Genomic DNA, 23,019 nt, shown 5'->3' on the forward strand with positions numbered 1-23,019 from the left:
TGGTTAATTCATTGTATTGACCTCTGCCCTGCCAGAGGGGCAAAGACCCTTGCTTTGGGAAACCATTTTCCCACAAAGTTATCTGAGCTGGCGCTGCCCTTCCCCCAGAGGTTAATTGTGTCTACAACCAGCATCTTGAATTGATGAGATCCCAAAGGAATAAGTGGCTTACACAGGTGGAATTCGGTAGAGATAATGGAAGTAAACACCAGCTTGATATTTGAGGAGTTTCTGTGGACAGTTTCATTTGTGCCTACTAGCCTACAGGTGTCCTACAAGCCAAGGATGCTTCAGCTGACTCGTTTTTTCACACCACCCTCGCCTGCTTCTAAAAGCATCTCTCCTTTTGATCACATGGCAGCAGGTACTCACTTGCTTACACACACAGCAGTGCTACAAGTGACTGTGCTGAACACGTGCTGCACTGGTGAGCTCTGCAGTATTATCTGTGGCTGTAGGGCCACCACCCCTTCCACACTGTCTCACTTTTCTCAGTGTAACCCCAGGTTTGGCCCTACTCAAGCCTTGGCCACTTTTCAGAGGGAAGCTTGCTCTTCCTCTCCTCCACCCCTCTGAGCTCAGCAATCAGGAATACAGAGGAAAACTTCTGCTCATTTGCACTTGGGATGAGCAAACAGCAGCCCACACTCTGTCCAGCAGCGTGAATGCCAGGTTATGTGAGGACATGCCAGCAGGGCTCACATACCACTGCTGGGCCATGAGCACTTCAGATATGACTCTGCTCAGGAGACTGAAATATAAACAGCAATTTCTGGGAGGAGTGGCTCCATACAAATACTCCCCCATCTTAGTCACAGGCTGAAATAAATAAATAAATAATCAAAGCCATATAATCTCCTAGTTGGCATGCTCAGAGTCATGTGACTGGTGCCAGCCCTCACCCCAAGGTGAAACATGGATCCAAAGACTGGGCCCTGGTTTTGTGGTGCTCCAATGGCACAAAGGGGACAGGCAGCAGCCCCTAACTGGGCAGGCACAGACTTCACCCACCTAGCAGACAGCAGAGCCCAGCTGTGTGCCACCTGCTCCCAGCTCCAGCATGCTTACATAAGGGAAATACTGAGGGGGCGAGGACACATTTAACCCAGAAATCCCCACGTGACCAAGTGGATCCAAAGTGAATCTATCCCACCCAAAACCACGTCTGGGAGGCAAAACAAACAAGGGCCACTGCACAGCAGGAACCTGAAGTGGCTGGGGAACAGGCCTAAGGAAGCAGTTTCTTCTTTCTCTGTGCTTTGGTGAATGGGAATTGTTATGCAGGGAGCCAAGAGGGCACACTGGGGCAGAATCAGTCTAGACTTGCTTTGCTTCTTGTCCTCCTTCCCGCAGCATCTGCTGCTGGCCCCTGTCAGAGGCAGGATAAAGAGCTAAGCAGACCTTGCATCCGGCACAGCACCGCCATTTGTACTCCCCTGCCTTGTGAGCCTGGCCAAAGCTCCTGCCTGTGCATGAAAGATGATCCCAGTGTTAAATATATTCCTCCTCTTTGTCCAAACTAGAAATGGCTCCTCAGCCTACAACATCACCAGGCTATGTTAAAACATCTAAGTATAATCAGGAATGCAGATGGAGGTCCAAGCATGGGTAAGAAACGATGAGACTATTTTAACAGGAACTATCCCAACGGGCTCTGAAAGCTACCCAAAGTGTATCTGCATGTTGCTAATTATATTTACTGGTGGTGGTTGGCATTTTTTTTCAAGCTGAAGATGAGTCAGAAAAAGAAAAAAAAGTCCTTTATGTTGTGGTAGCAGAAGGATGTCTCCTGAGGGTGTATGTAATGCACTACTGTCACGGCATGACAATGGAAAAACTGACTGCTGAGCCAACCAAACCCCCATAAATACCTAATGATATCTCTCTTGGCCCAGATTTTCTACAAGTCGGTGCCTGAACTGCATACAAAATGACAATCGATATGAACGGATCTCTTTTCTCAACAGAGCCAGAATTTAAGAGCCCAGCTGAGCATTATATTCCAGTTCATACAAAGACATCCTTTTAAAGGTCTGTCACAATAACTTAAAGGTGGTGATCCAGCAGAAAAACTGCTAGGCTTCTCCTCACGATCTCCCCCACGCTCCAGCCAAGAGCACAAAGAACAGCTGGCCTCAGCGAACAGACAGTGTTATTAATTACAACATGGTGACACAAACAATGACTGCCTAGGTATGTTATTGGGTCTGCATTCATGTGGGAAAAGAACAACATTTTCTTCCTTTTCTCCTTCTTCTCCTCCTCCTGGCTTGAGTAGCTCTGCCACCTCGTGTACTTGGCAGGGGAGGCAGCCGTGCCAAGCACCTGGCCCAGTTACAGGTATGTGCACAGACACAGGGAGCCCGTTGTGAGAAAACCCAGCCTTAGCAAATTTCTCTGGCCATCGTCCAGCCTCTGCACATTGGGCAAGAGACTCTCCCTGGCCGCGGTTACATCAGTCACCACCACCTCCCTCCCTCAATGTCATGGCACAGGAAGAGGCTGCCAGGGAGGGGGGAGGGGGGCGGTGGAGAGAGGGAGAGTGAGAGAGAGAGAGAGGCAGTCGCTGTTTTTTTGAAACAGGCTGTCCAAAAAACATTACAACACCCTTGCCGGTTTCCAGTGGGTTTGCTCAGTTCCTCCCTTCCCGTGAAGACCACACAGGCTTCGCGAGGGCGTTCCGCCCTGCCGCAGAAAGGCGGTCTCTGGGGCCCACCGCTCCCGGCAGCCGCTGCGCAGCAGCGTGATTCCCCCCACTTCCTCCAGACACTCTCCCACTTTCCATCGAGGGCCACAACCAAACTCGAAAGCTGATATTTAGAGAGGAAAACATAAGCGTTTTCTTTCTTTTTTCTTTTTTTTTTTTTTTTTTTTTCCCTCCAGAGGGAGACTTTTCATGCTGCTCCGCCGCCAGCAGAAGGGGAGGGGGGCAGGGCTGGAACTCGGAGCATTTGAAGCCCCTCACGGTTCCACTCGGAGCATTTGAAGCCCCTCAAGGTTCCACTCGCTCCTCTCACCTGCCTCTCCTCTGCCTGCTGCAGTCCCTCGCACCCTGCCGGCTATGCACGCTGTGGGCACAGAGGATGCCCGAGGCAGCCCTCGGGGTCCCGGGACTCCCTGCCTTCCCAAGCCGGCAGCAGGTCACAGGCGCCCGGGCTGGGACTGCCAGCGCCGGCGGGCTGGAGCACCGCTGCCGGCACGGCCATCAGCCACATCCCCAGCTCCCACTCTTGGCTACTGCCAAGGGTAAATTTAGAATGATCCTCCCAGCAGTGACTGGGAATCTTTGCAAGGCCTCAGAGCAGACCCTGGACAAAGGATGGCACTTTAGAACAGTCATCTGGGGTGTGGTGTAAGCAAAATCACCCTATAAAATAGAGCAAAACTGGCAAACTTATTGCTCCTGGCATGAATGTACTTCCATATTGATTCAACACTTGAAAAGGCAGTGAATGAGAATGAGGATGTCCTTTCTTCAAACCCTCCAGCAAATTCACTTTCGCTTTTGGCAACCTGCTGTTTTCTCACCCCTCAGCTCCCTCACCCTGACCGCAGCAGCACCTTCCTCCACCGCCAAACCCTCTGCGCTGCCTCCCCTCGCTGCCTCCTCTGCTCAGCCTCTTGCCTGAAGTCCTCAGAGAGGAAGAGCTGAAATTTTTGCCTGCCTGCCTCGGCAAAAGCAGGGAGACATTGCTGAAGTGCACTGGGAAGCATCGCCCATGCGGGGAGCAGAGCTGAGCCCCGGGCTGTGAACCTGCCCCTCAGCCCTGCCTCTCCCGGGACAGGAGCCCGCGCGGGTCTGCGAGCTGGCCACATCGGGGTAGCTGTTCTCAGTCGGAGGCTCTGGAAGGATTATTTGGCTGCAACATATCATATGACTTTGTTCTTAGAGTTACATTTTAACTGAGAAAGTTTAACAAGTATGACTTATGGGCTTCTAAAATTGGCAGCAGAAAAATGAGCTGAGGAAGTCATGGAAAAAAACCACAAGTGAGGCCATTCCATGTTATGCACAATTTCTGGGCTCTTTTTCCAATCTTCTGGTTTTTTTGGATGGTGGAAAATATTTTCCAGCTACACAGGCCTGGCTTCACTGAGTATGTATTTATGCCAAGTTTATAAAAAGCAGCTGCAGACATGGTTGAATGAAAGGATTACACTGCTGTCTGTCTTCCAGAAGGTGCTTCAGTTCACACCCTGTCCCATAGAGCAAGGCTCGCTTCTCAAATCTCCATGAATTTATGTAAGGAAGGACAAAATTTGAACCACACAATACAAACAGCTATGGCTGTGCATGCCAGTGGGCACGCATGTGTGTACACACAGCTCTCTGGATAGCTACTAGCAGTTCCCAGCCACTGCTAACGCTGGCTTTTAGCATTCAAAGTTTACCACCATTCCTCCAGCCTCTCCCCACCCTACGTCCATCTTCCATGAATACAAAAATGGGGAGAGGGCTTTCAGGGTCGAGACCCTGGTCTCAGTGTATTTCTGCTCCCTTCTTCATGCATACCTGCTCTCCAGCTGCTCCCACTGAAATTCAGGCTTCACCAACCTCACGTATTTTCAGGCTGCCAGCCTTTAAGGCTAGGAGGGATCGCTGGAAGCATGCAGCCTGATCCTCTCTGCAGCACACAACACTGAATTTCAATCAGGAACCCAGGCATCAGAGGCATAACCTTAATTTTCAGCCATGCCTCGTCACAGTCTTGGCCTAATACACTAGTCACAAGAGGAGAGTCACAAATAATTCTTCACTCTCCAAAACAGAATAGCTCCAGGGGGTGGGGGGAGGATACAAACTGAAAGCAAATGTATATAAAAAGGTAAGATAGGTGGTAAGCTGCAGATCATGCATTACAGATCTGTATCCTGCTGTTTTTTCAGTCAACTATGTTGGAATAACAGTACTGAGAACGACAGTGTTACATCAGGAATATCGGTCAAGACAATATTTCCTGGCAATTGTTTGAGAAATGCTTTTCTCACAGCTAATTTCTCCCAAGAGGCTGTGTTTTCTCTGTTTTTAGAAGGAGAGTGATTAAGAAGGAAGGTTTTCAAACCTCTGCACCCTGCTGTGGGACAAAGAACTGTGGGGGAAAGAAAGGAAAAAAGAAAGAAAAGAAAAAGGCACAACAGCTGTAATGTTCTATGAAATGATTTTGTTCTGTTCTCTTGCCGAGGTGGTGGGTGCAATCATCAGTTTGGCAGAGATAAATAGAGGAAAAGAAGCGAGCCCTTTTTCAGGAGCCGCGGCTGCAGGAGTGCCACATTGCCATCTAGCGACACGGGCTCTGCAAGCCGCAGCAGCGGGGCTCCTGCACCGGTGCCGCCGCTGGCCAGCACACCTGGACATGGGAGCCCCTTTCCTTCTCGTGATTTACAGCCAAGCTTGAAAACTGCAAAACTGCTTGCTCTATTAAAGACAGGTGAAGGAAGGCAAGGGGAAAAAGGAAAAATTCCTCCATAAAGAAGTTTAAGATGAACTTGGCTTTGTTAGGAAAAGCTGCGTTTTACACTGAGGCCCAGACAGATTCTCAGCTTCCATTGCTGCTGCTACTGCTGCTGCACACAAAGCTACCACAGCTTCATCATCTTCTGCACTTATCACACAGATGTCTGTGGCAAAATGATGGGCTGGCAGAAACAGTGAGCACTACCTGGTCCCATGGAGACAGGTCTGAATCTAGACCTGATGCCCTGTCCCCAGTCATGTTGGACCAAACAGCTGTGTGCCCTGATGCTATCTGCAGTGCCAACCCTGAAAATTTGACTCCACTGTGTACATCTGCAATGTACCTCTGCATTTGTATTCTGAGGTGTATTTCAACACTTTAAAAAAGAAAAGCCCAAGTGCTAAGCCCGTTAGACAGCAAAAGGCACTCGGTTTTCAGAAGATGCCCAGCAAAGGGCAGCGTATAAATTCTTCTGTATGATCTTCACACAGCAAGTTAAAATGTAAAAAGAGCTTTGGTGTATGAGAATACTGACACTCACTGAAAGCTGTTAAATTGAAAGATATTGGCTACAGCAGACTTATATTTACCCAGAAAACAAAAACATTTCCAGTGCCTAAACCCTGTCAGAAGACACCCTCATTTTGGGAAGCAACGAAAGAAGCCTTGCATCAGGCATCCAAGACTGCCCACAAAGCTCTGCTTCATGGCACATGCCCTTCCCACTGAAATAAATGAGCAGTCTCACACCTTAAAGGCATTGAAAGGTGATTAGCAGCAGATGGTATTGGCTCTGGGGCAAAGGATGATGTGTCTAGATAATCATTAACTCTGTGTCTCTGGCCCCTGATTCTGGTGAAGCCTCACAAGAGCACAGCTACACTGCATCTGCAGGCATGTCACAAAGGGTGATATTCTTTGATATTAACAAAAAATAATTTGGTCTTCCAAGAAAAAAGGAAAATGCACCGAAGTTCCCCCAAATGAAGATAATCAATGTTGTTGCAGAGAACTACTCTTTCAGCAGCATGTCTTCAAAAACCCAGTGATAGTCTCTACAAATTCTTTGGTGACTACATATACTGTGAGGACCTACAAATACTTTGAATTTACAACACCACTCCTGCATCAATTAATAACAGAGTTTGCAGTGTCACCCCCTGAGACCCACATCCCCTGCAACATTATCAGAAGCTGGGCAGGCAGAATTTGAACACTCAGATTTTGAAAAAGGGAAGGCCATGAAGATTCCTGAGTCTGAGCCACTGCTGGTTCTGTCAGACTGCAGTCTGTTTCTTTTTTTCTTTAAAATCAGGGTGAGATCACTGTTTTTCTTGAAAATGTGCTGCCCAAGGTAGGAGATACCTATCTTTGAAAAGATCTAAAGTCTAATGACAAATATTGTCAGGCCTGCTGAAGATCTTCAAGGGCAATGCAGCAGAGAAAACACTGCTCCAAGCTGACAAGGCCCTAACACCATTCTGGAAACAACCAAAATAAGACAGGGATTCTACAAAGGAGTAATTCTTTTTTCCTTGCTTCACATTTTATGACCAAAAGCATGGGGAGAGCACTGCCCCAGTATCAATACATTCCATCTCAGGGGATGTGTTCCCTTTAATAAACCAACATAACTTATGAGCACTCACTTTCATAGTTGCCCAGAGAAGCCAAGGTGCCCAAGTGGTGCTCAAGCTTAGTGCTCAAGCTCCCACTAAGTACCAGACAATCCATTGGTTCTTGAGCGTGGCAGGGCACACCAGTCTCATCATCTGACTTCCTGAACATATGGTTACCACATAACCTGCCAGGCATGTCCTCCTCTGCTTTCTGGAAACCAGCTCCGAAATAGAAAAAGGAGGATAGAGCCAACAGAACTGCTCTAACCACCAAGACTTGGAGGGTCAAAAGCATGCTTTAGAAGGCATTGTTTTTAAGGATGGGGCAGCTGCCCAAAACTGGGCTACAACTTTCTCTCTGTAAAGTACTTCTCCAATTTGCAACTGTTTTATCAGGTTGTCAAGCATTCACAGTTTGCAATCCAACATTTAAGATGGACACTGACTCACTGCATTGCCTTCTAGGCTGTTTCCCTTATTTATTCCTGCTTTAATACCTATGACCCAGCTTTCCTGCTTGTATCATGGTATCAGTGAATTTCAGGCACTACAATGTGGGCTGATTACAAAGTTTTGACAGAACAGAGTTCTTTTTAAAGTTGCTATCCAACAGCAATCTAGATTTCTGAAAGATCGCTTCTTACATTTTCAATGCAGAAGGCATTTACAAACTGCAGGACTGCCAGCAGAGCAATTAACCCAGTGCTTGACAGCTCATGTTATTGCTTTCAGTTAGGGGGGAAGTTGTGCCTCAAATCTATTCAGTTATTAAGCCTATAATACTTCCTTCTTTTGGTAGGTTTAATTATTTATAGGCAGATCTATGGTTGATTGAAGTCTGATTTTTCCTGATTACACTAGTAACTAGCACTGCTTAGCCAACTAGTCTAAAATTAATGTGATGGAGAAAAGAAGCAAGCTTCAGAGCTTCAAACAAAATTCAGATGAAACACCCACCCAGTTCCTACCAAAACAATCACACTATCCTAAACCTTATCTTTTCCCTTCCTGTGTCACTGTCCCAATGTCCTGCTCTTGACTGCTTGGATTTCCATGAGGAAAGGACCATGCAGAGTAAATTACGGGATCAGGAGTCCAGGCTGTGAGTTTGCAGAAGCAGAGACTTCATCTTGACAGATTCCTCAGAGTGCCACACACATCTCTGCTGATACAGAAGTAATAATAATTTCATGCCAAGAATTCTGCCAGTGCCAATGGCCAGTAAATAACATCCCTACAAAGAGGTAAAAAAGGGCCCTTAGTTGTGTCAGATGACTTCCAACAAGCCAAGGAACCTGATGTTAAAGCTCAAACCTTTAAATGGAGAGATAAATGAAACATAAACCAAATAGCAACCCCTCATGGTTATGTAAATTCAGATGTCATTATAGCAAACTGACTAGAACTCATTTAATATGGAGGCTGTAACCTGGGGTCAGATGGGGCTTCCTTTCTTTGTATAGACAAAAACTTCCACCTCAGCGCTAGGAGCTGGCAGTCTTCCTCACAGTAACTTACAGGACCAGGCTGCATTATACCAGGTCAATGTGTGGTGAAAGTAAATCTTCATCAAAACCAGACTGTTCCCAGCAGTAATGAAATACTGCTATGAATTGATTAGGTGTGTACTATCAATTAGAAACAACAAGGGAGAGTTTCGCAAAGAACATGCTTGCTCAAGAATCCCTTTTCTTCATTTCTCCATTTAATTAGTCATTGCATTATAATTCAAAAATTCATGCAATAATCATTGTCATTTTAATCATCAAAGCTGAATGTACATTCTTTCTCATTAAATATATTAAATACAACAAGAGATGCTAACCAGCTGATATTTCAGAGCTCCAGGGAAATGCTCTTTTACATACATGCCAAAACAGGCAAATACTGTTTTTTACAGCACATTTCTGTATCTTCCAGGCTATATTACAGGTGTAACATGGCCAGAGTGACCTAAGGAAAGAGAAGCAGCATGGTTTTCACACAGTATCTTTTATTAAACAGCTTTCTCTAGATGCTGTCATGTGTTGAGCAGACTGAAGAATTTCTTACTGAAAAGTTCAGTGTTTGGAAAAATGCTGATTGATGGCTACAAGGGTGGAAAATTTCCATTTACTTGTATAGCATACATACATTTTACCCCCCCACAAGCAAAGACCAGGGAGCAGAGAAAAAACACTTGTGAGATGTAGGAGTAAAGATTCAGTTTGGAGCCAGGGTGCCACTACAATGCAAACAGCTGCCTCCAAGGCGTGAGAGAGACAAAGTATGAGATCAGCTCACTTCATGGCAGCTGCAGGATCACAACGGGGTGAGTAGATTTTGTCAGCATCAGCTGAAATTCAACCAGCATTGAAAATGCATCCTGTCACCAACCTATAATATCTTGCTTCTTTATTTTTTTGGTTGGCTGTCTTCCCATGGCCCATGACAGGCAGAGTCCAACTCCAGGTAAAATCTCAAGATGCAGATTTCACCTCCACCCCTCCTGCAGTTAACTGTGAAAAGTGCATTCCTTTCACTCCAGCTAGCAAAGCTCACCCAGAATAATCACGGCTGGGCAGGGGACAACTTTTCTTGCATGCCTGGCAATCAGATCCAGTTGCATTTTGTTGCAGAGTTTAAATTGTACAATGCAGCTGGCTTATCTATTTACCTGGTTTGTATTGAAAGATGGAGATAAAGAGGGAAATCCTCCTAATCATGACATCACAACAATTTAAACACACAGGTTTTTAAAAAGACAAAATTAGGTATTATCAGTTGAAACACATTCCACTGCTGCTCCACTGAGCCTGTCTTATACACCGTACCAAATCTGTCTGGACAAAATGCTGCATTGCATCACCTCACCAGACAGGAAGATTCTGAAAATTAGGATTTTGCAGGGTGAGCTTGCACAAAATGTGTGTGCAAAACTGCCCTCTGCTGTTTAGATTGAGACCTGCTCAAGTAAATGATTGTGTGACCAAATCAGTTTTTAGCTGTAAGGGTCCAACATGCAAAGAGGCAGAACCATCTGACTTCATCTGTTTTCTGCCTCCATGCACACTAGAAATTTCATACACAAAAGCCACTCACAACTGCCTTGCAGCATGGACCATACCAAGAGATCCATAGGCTGCAGCAACACTGTGCCAGCTGCAACACTCGCTCTGTTAAGCAACTTTCCCACCATGGGTGAGCACCACCAGACACCCTCTCATCCCAAAGACGAGTCAAGAACATCTCAAGGTGCAAGGGAAATGATGAAATTGTGAGAGCTCTGCGGGACATCCTTCTATCAACCTGCTAAAGACAGACCTGACCTTTTTGAAGCAGGACAGGAACTGTAAGCCTGGGGTCAAAAGCTTATAGCTCAGAGGCCTTTAAGAGTTAAGGACTATTAAGTTACAGGAATGATTGGAAAGCAGGGTAGTGAGCTCATCAAAAGATGTCCAGTAAATATTCTTTAAAACTAGCCCCTCCTGTAGGGAAAGAAGAGAAGCTAGATTTTCAAGAACACATGGAAACCATTGTACTTTGAAAAAGCTGCCCATTATCTAGTGCCAGCATGTTGGACAATTTGGTACAAAAAATAACACAGAAGGGCCAGCTGTTTTCTACAGCTTCACCCACACATTCATACACCATATGTAGCAAACTCTGCTCTGTGAGAACAGCATTAGACATCCACATTTTCTTTGGGAAGTTTGAGTTTGGTACAAATGCAGAAAACAAGTACTGTTACCCAGACTAGTTCAGTTTCTGGAGAGCCTCTGATGAAAGCTGGCCCAGTCCTCATGAATTAAGCACAAATTTCAGCTTTTTGCAACAGGCTTTGGTCAGTGCACAGAGAATGCTGTAAGCTATGCTGGTCAGTGTAAACACACTAAAAACCAAACCAAAACTTGGGTACAACAGAAACCTTGAAGATATTTTTGTTCTTTTCACATCAGCCCTTTTTATGTCCATACACTTAAAAACACAGAAGCATGGGTGTGCAGCACAACATGCCTTTGAAACAATCACTAAAAGCACTTAGTGACCACTTCAAAGATTCCCTTGATGTTTAACTCATGTTAACTGTAACACAACAGTCATGTAGGGCCACTGTTCAGCCTAAGAGACTTTAAACACACCATCAACAGATGTACAAATGAAACTTTAGAAAGATTCTTCTGAGTGCATAAATAGCTGGAGCTTTACTTTGATGATGTCTGGCTGGCCTCCTACACAGCAGGGCTGGGACTTCTCCATTTTTCATGTTAAGGGCAACAATAATATTGTGTCAGCCCCCAGGGAAAGGAAATTAGTGCCAGATGATTCAGTGTGTGCCTGACCACTCTGGTTTTGGATTTGATTCCATTATCTACAAAACTTAAATGTGAGACATCAAAGGTAGTCCTACATGATAACGAAACTAGCTGGGTGGGTTTTTTTCTATAAAAGCTGCCTAAGAAATGTGTAACTTTGAGGACAGAAGACTTACCAACATATAACTAACAGACCTCTCAGTTTCTTTATAAGAAATCCTTTTCGTGCTGCAAACAAGTGCCTTTTTCTTGGAGAAGCACAGAAGGGAAGATGGTTCTTTCTGGGAAAGAGACTAGTAGTTTGACCTGCAGTAAAGTAAGATTACCAATTCATTCTCCAGCAGCTGTGAGCTCCATAGCAGCAATTACTGCCACACGTTTTTTATTTGCACAAGTGAGAAGAAATATACAGCACAGAAATATATTGCACAGCCAATGCAATGGCATTACTACTGCTGATGCAGAAATCCATCATTACCACCATGTTTCTGATGACCTGCACTTTGCTGTGTCAAAGCAGTGTCTTTGCTTGAGTCTGAAACATCTGTGGACTGTGCATGCTTAGCTACACCTCTGTCAGCCTGCTGCTCTTGGAGCAACAGCAAATCTGCATTCTAGACAATAGCTTCCAACTCTTCACAATTGTAGTGTTAGCTTCACTGGGACACTTCGGGAGAAGAAAAAAATTCAAGTCTTGGTAAAAGGATTCTGCATTCCACTCTATTAGTCCAAGGCACTCAAAAACAGGTATCAGAGCTTGCTCGAGCTCTTACTAACTAGGTACTTCTGGGTTATCAGATATAAGAATAAATTTGCATTTAAGGCTACATTTAAACCTACGCTGTCTTAAATTTTGTTCGCATCTAACTTTGCAGGCTCAAGAAAATGAAAAAAGAGCAATGTGTGTGTTTATGATGCTTATTACAGCAAATACCATTTATAGATATAATCAGACTGTCACCAAACCGTCCATCAAAATCAGAATTGACACACAGGTTTGCTGAAACACAGTTCAGGAGAGCTTTGCTATAAGCTAAAATGTGAATTCAAATTGTCATCATTATACCAGAGAGTGTAGAAAAATGCTCAGGTTTGACAGAAGGGTGCTACTTTTGTCTTGTGCTGTTTGGGTTTGTTTTTCAAGGCAGGATGGAAGATTTATTCACCTTAAAACAATGTTAAAAGGTGCACTAAAAAGATAGGCTGAAGTTACCAGCAAAACAGACGGTAAATATGTAACAGTTCTGTCAGCATAACCAACAAATTCCTACTTTTTACTCCTAAGGGTTAGAAGGGAAAAGAAAAACTCCTTCAAAAAGCCTCATTAAAATCAGAAACTTCTGTAATTTCACAGTATTTTTATTAAGTGCAAAATAACTTTATCCCTGTAAAATAAATTAAAAGGAAAAGAGCACGCTGGCCACTGTCCCCTGAAGAATATGGCTGCTATGCTTTACTTTTACGTTATGCTACCTGAACAATTCAAGCACAAAGATTAAACTACATCCAGTTGTTTAAGGCATGTTTGTTGATACCAGCCACTAACTTCAGTATTTATCACATTACAGAAAATTTCAATGGCACCTCAAATCTTTGGAAATAATGTTTTCAAGGGCTTAAGGGGAAAATTCCATAGCAAACCATCTCAGCGGAATGACTCAATAAGAGCCATTTCTATTCCCAAACCCAGGAACTGACTGCTAGGTCACTATCAACCATACACTTAACCTCTCAAAAATCCTGTGTGAGGCAATTTCTGAACCACTGAGGAGAATCTGCCTTTGAAGAAACTTGCACCAGGCTGAAATGAGACAGATTTGGCTAGAGTGCTCTCAGTGTATCTCACTTCTACAAGATTATGCCACCTCATACCTTACTCTAGCAGTATCATCAATACTGTCAGCTGGTCTGAAAGACACCTCAAAGCATTCTCCTCAAGTTAAAAATGAGTCACTGTGCCAAAAAGATAAAGCTATGTTTTTAATTGTTTCTTCTGCCACCTGAGTGCTGATAGCACAAACTCAGAGAATAGCAGAAGCCAGTCTGTTTTGACATTTAGAAGATCCTACTCATTAAAAACTTGCTTTCAGAAGTACACTTCTCCTACTCACTTGAGCCTCCTGTATAGTATTTGTCTTCTTTTCATTGGCAAAGGAAAATTCACCACACCATATTGAAATTGTACATCTAATTCCATTAGCTTTTGCTATTTACCCATGGGATACAATTGTCTTACCTTATCAGTGTAATTTTTTTCTTAAGGCAAATGCCTTTTAAAGACTGTTAACAACCATTTGCTGTGGTCTTAAAGACTACAGACTGAAATATGTCAACTGTCTATCTTGCAACATTTCAAGCTTTCCAAAAAACCCCAACTTTAGTGCTCTTAAAATGTGCCCAGGTTCTATTCCAAACAGCTTTGTTTCAGACACCTGTACTAATAGCACTTTCAAGTTTGCCAGTGATTTTGAACTGACCACTTTACATGTTTTTGTTCCTGACAGAAACGGATTTGTCATTCTTTGTGCAGCCAGTCATCTCTTACCATTGTGATCTGCATGTCCTTCTAAGGTGATCTGTTACTGTTTAAATGATCATATATTTATTTTCTCAGGAAATTGCACAAAGTTTTAAACTTAATTAAAAGTATTGGAAGACCAGCCATAACATTAAAAATAAATTTTAATGTTGTCATTTTTAGATCATTTGCTCTGACACCCAAATATTCGGAATTTTAAAGTAGTACTATAGGGACACACAAGTGCAGATAAATCTTTATTGCCATAACTTCGTTTTTTCAAAAATGAGCATTGGGTTTTTTATAGGTCGTAGTTTTATGTCTGTATATGTACAACATTACAACTGCATCTTTTAATAATAATGAAGTTAGTGATACTTTGATAACTCAACACAGTGTATTTATAAAATGAATTTTTATCAAAATACACTTTTCACTGGGATAATAAATAAAATCCTGCGAAACCCACCTACACAAAGTTAATTTTAACTCTGGTAGAACCCGATGTGGTACACAGTCCATTAACTACTATGTTTGCCCCTTTATCCCCCTACTGATGCTCATCTTCTGGGGTAAGAAAACTTTTTTCCCCCCGTTGTGGTGTGACCTCATTCAACATCATCTTCAGCCAAGCACTGTGCATTTACAATTCTCTGTAAGAAGGAGAAAAACTCATTCACAATTACATAAAATTGACAGTAGGCAAATGATTATCAAGCAATGTAATTTTACACTGAACATTAAGCAGTGTAATTACTGAACAAACTGATTAAAGTTAAAAATGGCAATCTATTTCAATAAAGTTTTGAAGTCAGTTCCACAGAAATTACAAACAGTGCAATACCTAACAAAGTCAGATAAACAATATTCTGTCAACCTCAAGTGATGACCTCTGTGTGGTTTCTGGCACTGTTCTCTTAGGAAACATTTTTGTTCAATCATTTTCCCAACTCTAACATCTTGCATACCTGACACTTTCCAGTGTTACCACTGGGTATATGGACCTTTACCTGAAATGTAACCATGCCTGAGCTGTAAGAAGAGCCAAGAGATACCCAGCACTGAGTCTCTGCTTTATGTCAGGTAACACTGTTAGGGAGTCCCCTTGTACTTCCAGGAACATAAAACATACCATTTATTTCATAACTGACTCACCTGCAAGCACATTAACAACATCACCCACTCTGTATTCAGATTGAAACAGGAGAGTATTTTATACACAGAGCTACTAATGCTTTTATCATCAGGGAAACTCCCAAGCTTCCAGAATTGTCATGGGTTCTGGTGCTAGTTAATATCTTGTGTCTAAAGCTGTCCCCAGGAGCAACAGATTCATTTTTATGAACTTACATAGCATTTACACACACTTGTAGAAATGTAAATTTAAAAAAAACCCTCTCAAGACCCAGTGCAATAAAGTTACTGTTTTTCCAATCCTGCCAGCTTGTATTTGGGAAACACTGGATCCACTTATAGTACCAGAGCAGTGGTCAGATGCCTCTGCTTCAAGAGCTTAGCAAACCCTATACACAAGAGAAGTTTTGTATTTCTATTTTATCCTGGTTGCTACTAATGCTACATGATGATTTTCATATTCACTTTTTAACATCTAAGGTGAAAAAAAAAGCTTCTTTTAATCTAACTGAACATATTAAAAAATCAACAGATTACTAAACCTGATACTCAAAACTAATACAGTGGATAAAGTAAGTATTTAAATTTTTTTCTAAACCAGACCAATAGGGAATGCTTCACATACCTGGCTTATTGTAGGGAGCTTAGTTAGAAGCATTTGAAACACTGGTGGTGGAAGAGTCTGCTGTAGAACTTGTAGTAGCTGCTGAGGCTGCCCACACACAGCAATGGCATTGGTCAAGTGATCAACACCCTTTTCATATTCACCTGTATGACAAATTGCAATGTTTTGAAATCATCCATCTTCCACACTGTAACACATTTACACAAAACATCCACTAAGAGTGGATTAAATTATGGTGAATCAACCCACATGAAGCTCTTCTCCTTCCCTGACGGACTTTCTGAACACATAAGGTTAGAAACAAATACGCAGATTTTCTTAGATGAATTTGACTCCCCAGAATTTCTTGGTGTATAAAAATCATCTTCTAACAAAGGTAGAGAAAAATTATTTTACAACTTACCCTTTGGAAAAAAAAAATATTATTACCTTGAGCTAGTAATTCCTCTCCAAGCTGAATCTCCTCAAGGAAAAACTTCTGAACTGCTTCAGCATCTTTCAGATCAGGCAACTATAAACACACAATAAAATTAAATTAGCCCTTAAACACCAGCTAATAAAAACTTAGCAGAAAATATTCTCAACTGAAATTAAACATGTACACAACCCTATTGTTACACTGACACTGGCAAAAAACCAAGTGTCACCACTAAGTTAAATATACTCAGAATGTTTTTGAAAATCAGACTCAGGTCTTATAACACTACATCACAAATCTGTAGACAGACAGCCTGAAATATCTCTTCTCAGTTTATTAAGTACATCATTTAGGAGCAAATATAAATTCTAAGATGTATTATGTTTATAACAACCATATTTCATGCAATTGTTTAAGAGAAATCTTCTATTTTCTTTCTGGATCCATTGGTAATAATGAAAAGGAAATAAAATACTCATTGCAAAACAACCTATCAAGTTCAGTTATAAGTGTATCCCATCAGTAATTTTAAGTCTGAAAAGTCCTTGTTCATATTACAAAGAGAGAAAACACCATCAAATCACACAGTGCATGTTGTACTTTGTTATATAACTCCTCTATCTGACACAAAAAAAAAACAACCATAAAATTATTTCTGAATATTAAATAAAACCTAAAGACTGCATATTTGTAGGACTTTGTAATCCTGCAAATTTGTTTGTAAAAGAAATCCTTAAGTAAATCTTACAAATAATACAAGTGAAACACCTTTCAAAACAGCCCTGCATTACTGAACACAGCATTACCTTGGAAAGTCCTGCTCTCTCTTTGGCAAGCTTCTGTTTCTTCCTTCCTGTAAGAATAAAAACATCTTTTATTTTCAATTTGCAATTAAAAAGCCCTTCAGCTTACAGTCTGAAACCATGAACAAATCAAAGTCCCTTTCCAAAGAAGAAACTGTTAATGGATTCCAAATATTGAAGATTGAGCAGAAGACTGCAACCCACTCAGTACAACACAGCATCATTCAGAGGTCTAACGAGGGCTGGCAGTAGCAGCAGCCCAAAATGGCAGCTCTTCTCCTGAGGGCCACAGCAAACAGCAAGCACACCTCCTGAACTGCAGGCACGCAGAAGCAAAGAGAATCAGAGTAACAGAGCAATTATCCACATGGCTTTAACAATAAGCCACACAAGAACTGTCTGGAAGTCACGCTATCTAGCTTTGAACTGCACCACCAAGGAAGGGGAACTTCAGCAGGCCACAGCAGATACACACAGGGCACCTCCTCAGCTACTTTAGAGCAAAGACTTGGGAACTAGTTAATAAGTGGCAGCATCTCACCATCCCTCAGCAAGAGCAATACTAAAGCATACACTTCTGAAACCTGAGGAAAGCAAACATTTACAGATGGAAGAAACATTTACAGATTTAACTGCCTACCTAAAGGCAAAAAGTTGGTCTGCTACATGAAGTTGTACCACTTCAGCAAAATTAATGTAACTAAAATTAAAGTTGCTTTTAAAGCAGCTAGACAGGTATAAAAAGATATCTTTATAGTAGCAGTTCTCCATACAAGAAAGAATAATTATACTAATTATACTGCCAATTTCCTTGGAATAATCATTTATGTAAATCTTCAGTTCATCAACTGAAATAGTTACACCACTAAAACCCCTGAATACAGCTTGTGGTTAAGCTGTCCTTCCACTCTTTGTCCTCAGTGTGTGCTCAGAAAACTCCTACACTTAGGAAGAACAACTGTCACACAGCCCTGATTTTTCTTTTGATACAATTTTACAAGCTGGAAATACTTCCAAATATGATCAGCAGTTTTACATGGTAATTAAAAATTTTCCCTTGTCCACATGGTGAAGACAGTCAGGAATACTATTCCCTAGTACAGTGATAACCTACCATGTGGCATTTACTGACAAGCTGTGTTCTTTGCAGAAAGGGAGTTCACATTCTAACTAGATGGAACACCCTTTTACCTTAATACACCATCTTAATAACACTTAGCACCTAGATTTCTACAACTAACCGACCTGTGTATGTTAATTTATACTACAGATGGAAAAACGTGTTGGACAGAACTGTAGTCTACTAGTCTACTACAATTTTATCATTTTGGAGGGTTTCAATAGTAAAGAATTGCTCCTGAAAGTTAGTGCTTCAATTAGCTCACTCCAACTTTTCAGAAGCATTAATTTGCAGAAAACTTTAGCTTGCACTACCAGGCAAACAAGTTTTGATCATAGATAAAACTATAAAGATTAAATTTAAAAAAAAAAAAATTTGATATTATTTACTATCCAAACAAGCCACATTGCAGCTGTACTGCATTCAGCAAAAACACCAAAAAGAAATACAGAGAGTAACAGCTTAACATGTGTACATCATTTTGAGGAGAAAATTGTGTTTTCTTGGCATGACTATGATACCTTCTTTTTAAAATGTGACAAAAATTCACCAGGTTAAGCATTCTGAAATAAAGAACAAAACAAAAGACATGCTGGTCACTGGAACTAATGAAAGCTTTTGACCACCGATCACACAGATTTGAAATCATATACTTTAACCTGAAAATAGTGAAGGAATACAAAGAATCACCAAGATGTTAAAACTAAAAAATGATCTACCAAACCCTTCAAGCCTGACTACTATGGAACTTTGTTTTCCTCTTCTTAATACTTTTTTTACAGGCTCTTAAAAAGTTCACTAGCTAAAACAATTAAAAAACCCAAGTAACTCTAAAGGATATTTCTGAATTCTCCCCATAGTGGTTGAGAAGAATTACTAGTTTCAAAGTATCTTTGAAATAACAACCAAAAGTTACATTCATAGTATGACAAGCAAAAAAGCAATGGCTTTGAGAGGTAAAAAACCTCAAAAAGCAAACAAACTAACCAACCCTCCCAAGTTTGTTTTTTCTCAGGGACCTTCATGAAAATGAAACACTTCCTTCTATTCTAAGGAGATAATCACATTTTGGAAAGGGAAAGGCAATCTTTTGGAGTCAGCGAATCTTTATTACCACAGAAATGCAGTGCATGCATCCAAAGCACAAAGCTGAAGTGCAGCTGTCACGGTGCAGGTCCTCAGGCACAGCTCTTGTTCAGGGTACAAGTTCCACAAGAGAACCAGTGGATGACCTGTCCTGCTGGCACGGGATGCAAAGGCCCCTGAGTAGCCCCAGTAGCTTCCCAACCAGTGCCACAAAGGAGCAGAAAACCCAAAAAGCCATCTGCATTTTCAGCTCCCATCAGTGAATCTGCCTACTGCCCTCTCCTCTCACCCTGCTGTCCAGGCAGAAATTCTGGCTGTCTCTGAACAAAAACATGTGTGTCTGTATTTTAAAGCAGAGCATTGCTGTATTATTCATTCAATAAAACAAATAGTAAACTTACCTGAACTATTTTATTAATAAAATACAGCATGGGAAGCTCAGCAGCTACAGATGTTTATAGCATTGCTATCTTTTGGTCCCAAGACTAAATAGGTACATGCCCCCCAAACTACCAACAACAAGACCTAAAAAGCCACCCAACAAAAAAGTCCACACACAAAACCTGCTAGGTAAGATTAAAACATGTGAAAAATCAAAGACCAGTAGTTCTATACACTTTTCAGAAATTTCCAAGAAATCTTTTCCCAGAAACCTAAATCTGGCCACCTCATTTTTATGACAGGCCTTTGCAGTGAAAACTTTGGCCCAAACCCAGCACCCAGAGATGGCAAAAAACCCAACTGGTTCTTTGTTTGTCAGCACATGCTTGACAAAACACAACAGGCAATCCACTGACACGTGGGGTCTCTTGTCCTTCCCAAATTCTGGTGACTCTGCATCACAGAGGCTGAAAAAGGATCTTACCCTAAGGAGGTTACTGGAAAGGATGTGCTGCAAAGGTGGTTTCTCCAGCTTTCCATCCCACACCCCCAGTATTGCACAGCACATGGAGCATCTTTACATGAAGAACTGCAGCTGGCTGTGCACTGAACCTGTCCTGGCCAAGTACTCCACAGCCCAAGCCTTGCTGGCTCCCCAACAGTAAAATGCTGTAATACCCTGATCCCTGGCACCACTGCTGAAGCATCCATACTAAATTATCTGTTACACTACCAAAAACAACCAAAACAAATTAACTAAAGCCTTACAACTACATGCAGAGCAGTGCATCACATGCAAGGACTGTAACTCCTACAATGAAGCCCCCCAAATGACAACTGTGACCTCCTACCAAACCAAAATGCATTTGTTTTCCACTTCAAAGTTAATGTCAATTCTTAATCAGAGCAGTTCTAAGGTTTATTCAGAACATGACTGGAGAGAGGCTCAGATTATGGAAACCTGGAATCCAAAACACTTTTTGATGCCTCTGCAATAACCTTACATAATTCAGTGCTTCTCCTGCTGCACATCTGGCATCATAAAAAACCCCATGGCTGATGATGTTGCTGGAAATCGAGTTTGCTTGTGCAAACCAAGCACATACCAGTTAATTGCACTCCAATTTCCCAATTAATGACTTGCACTGCAGGGAAAAAAGGACTTGGAACACACACACACACAAGAGGTATGTGCCCAAAATCCTACACACAGGACAAGGGCTTGAAGCTGAAATGTTTGACAGACATAATGTGCTGTGGAGGAAGCCTTGGAAAGCAGAATGCACCACTAAGTGACAACAGTGGCCCGGCAAATCCAATCCATGAAGGCAGAACCAAAGCTGATAAACTACATTTTAATGCCATCAGGTAAATACTCATTTTTAACCAGTCTGGTTATTGACTTTTCCATCCATGAAACTGCTGATCACATCGTGTTTACTTTCCAGGAAAATTTACCTTAATGATAACTTCTTATCTTCAGATTAGTTACCAAAGGAATAATATACATATTACCCTGACAGAAATAACTCAGTACAAAAAGCATCACCTTACTGCTCATGATTCATTTGCGTTCCTTCAGTACTCATGCCTACAACTGCATTTAAAACCCTCAATGATTATTAGAAGGTTTAAATAAATAAATAAATGTTGAAGATGTGAAATAATGAAGAGCCATGGGAGAAGAGCTCTACATCTTGGATTAATCAACAGTTTTCTCTGGCATTCATTCTTATCCTGGAAGCCAATGGCAGGGCTGCCAGGAGGGTTTAGAATGCAGCTGATGAAATACCTGAGAGCTGCCACCGACCCCCTCCTCACCAGGGCAACTTCACTGTAAGAGATCACACTCTTACCTGCTCGTGTTCCAAACACAAAAAAGATTTAAAAAGTGGTAAATGTGGTGCCTACAATAGCACTGCTGGGCCTATAGGAGAGCAAGACTGGACAAGAAAAAAGGCGGGGGGAGGTGAATTGGAACCAAGCATGGATGGAATCCAGAGGCTCCCCAACACCCACAGCAAACGCTCTCCGAAGGGATGACCCTGCCTAGGACCTCCTGAGTGAAAGGAGGCTGCAGTGAGCTGGGGTCAGTCTCTGCTGCCATGCCTGCAGTGAGAGGAGCAGAGCAAACGCCCTAAAGCTGAGACATGGGGACTGAGATGAGACAATAGAAATAATCTCTGGCACCGTGCGGGTGGGCGGGCATGGCTGCGCAGGGACGTGCTGGAGCCCCGATCCCCGCGGCTGCTCCAGAGGGACGGGCTGTGTGTGTGTGTGTGCGGGGCCGGGCGGTGCTGCTGAGCGCCGCAGGGGCTGCAGTGCAGTGCTGGCCGGATGGCCGGTGGGGATTGGAAGGCATCTCCCGCCAGTGCAGGCGGTGCTGCGAGCCCGTGTCCCGGTTCGGGACGCGAGAGGCCGCGGGGCCTGGGCGGGGGGGGCGGGGGTCCGGCCGGGCCCGGGGGCGGCGCTGCGGCCGCAGCACGTGCGGCGTTCCCGCGGCCCGGCCGGGCGGGAGAGCGAGCACAGAGCCGGGGGAGCGCGGGGGGGAGCGCGCGGCGGCGGGAACGGACGGCACGGGAGCAAAGGGGAGGGGGCGCCCCGGGACACTCACGCTCCCGCAGCCGGTTCTTGAAATTGGGGTCGCTCCGCCTCTTGCGGTCGAAGTAGATGCAGTATCCGATGAAGAGCGCCCCGCAGAGCCCCGCGGCGATGGCGCTGGTCCTGCCCACCATCATGGCGCTGCCGCCGCCCCCGCGCCGCTCCCGCCGCGCGGCCCGCGCCGAGCTCCGCAGGCACCTTGGGGCGAGCGGGCACGGCCAAAGGACCCCTCCTCGCTTCCGCTCACGTCATCAGCCCGCGGCGGCCCAGGGCGCCTCCCGCAGTGCCTGCGCCGAGGCCGGGGCGCATGCGCGGGAGGAGGGCGTGGCCGAGCGCCGTGAGGGGCCGGGGGCGGGAAACGGGATCCCGGGAGAGAGCCCTGGGATCATCGCGTCCGGCCCCTGACCCAACACCACCCGGTCAGCTAGACCATGGCACTCAGTGCCACGGCCAGGCTTCCCTTGGACACCTCCAGGGATGGTGACTCCATCCCCGCCATGCCCTGGCCAGCCCATCCCGGTGTCTCATCGCCCTTTCTGTGAAGAAATTTTCCCTGATGTCCAAACTAAACCTCCCCTGGAACAGCTCGAGGCTACGTCCTCTCATCCCGTCCCTTGCTGCACGGGAGAAGAGACCGGCCCCCACCTGGCTACAGCCTCCTTGCAGGTGGCTGCAGTGATAAGGCCATCCCTGAGCTTCCTTCGCTCCAGGCTAAAGTCCCCAGCTCCCCCAGCTGCTCCTCACAGCACTTGTGCTCCCAGACCCTACACCAGCTCCACTGCCCTTCTCTGTCCCCCAAATCAAGGCAACGATTTCTATTTCATCACAGACCCGGTCTGAATGTGAGTCAGGTTTTTCTACAGCCATTGTGGGTAATCCTACACAACTTCAAAAAAAAGAATTCACAGTTAGCCTCTGCAGCAAGACCTCAGCGGGAGACAGATTCCTGGAACAGGGATAAAA

General features: G+C 43.7%; 1 protein-coding gene and 1 non-coding gene across 2 annotated transcripts; both read right to left on the bottom strand.

Annotated features, from left to right (window-relative positions):
• Positions 1-14,034: 14,034 nt before the first annotated feature.
• TOMM20 (translocase of outer mitochondrial membrane 20) lies at positions 14,035-22,284 on the bottom strand. Its single transcript, XM_058801978.1, has 5 exons — positions 22,070-22,284; positions 16,872-16,918; positions 16,077-16,158; positions 15,648-15,790; positions 14,035-14,541 (listed from the first exon to the last, which is right to left on the bottom strand). Exons 1-5 carry the CDS (start codon positions 22,191-22,193, stop codon positions 14,497-14,499), a joined length of 441 nt encoding a protein of 146 aa, XP_058657961.1. The 5' UTR covers positions 22,194-22,284; the 3' UTR covers positions 14,035-14,496.
• Positions 21,101-21,235, bottom strand: LOC131556400 (small nucleolar RNA SNORA14). The gene has a single exon (XR_009274636.1). It is a non-coding gene; the product is annotated as a small nucleolar RNA SNORA14 (small nucleolar RNA).
• Positions 22,285-23,019: the final 735 nt, after the last annotated feature.

The sequence above is a fragment of the Ammospiza caudacuta genome, chromosome 3 (genome assembly GCF_027887145.1).
Source record: "Ammospiza caudacuta isolate bAmmCau1 chromosome 3, bAmmCau1.pri, whole genome shotgun sequence".
Lineage (NCBI taxonomy): Eukaryota > Metazoa > Chordata > Aves > Passeriformes > Passerellidae > Ammospiza > Ammospiza caudacuta.

Coding starts and splice junctions, on each gene's coding strand:
- TOMM20 (XM_058801978.1), bottom strand. CDS start 22,193: ATGATGGTGGGCAGGACCAGCGCCATCGCCGCGGGGCTCTGCGGGGCG. Junction 16,919..22,069: donor CAAGAACCGGCTGCGGGAGC/GTGAGTGTCCCG, acceptor TTATTCTTACAG/GAAGGAAGAAACAGAAGCTT. Junction 16,159..16,871: donor AGAGAGCAGGACTTTCCAAG/GTAATGCTGTGT, acceptor GTGTGTTTATAG/TTGCCTGATCTGAAAGATGC.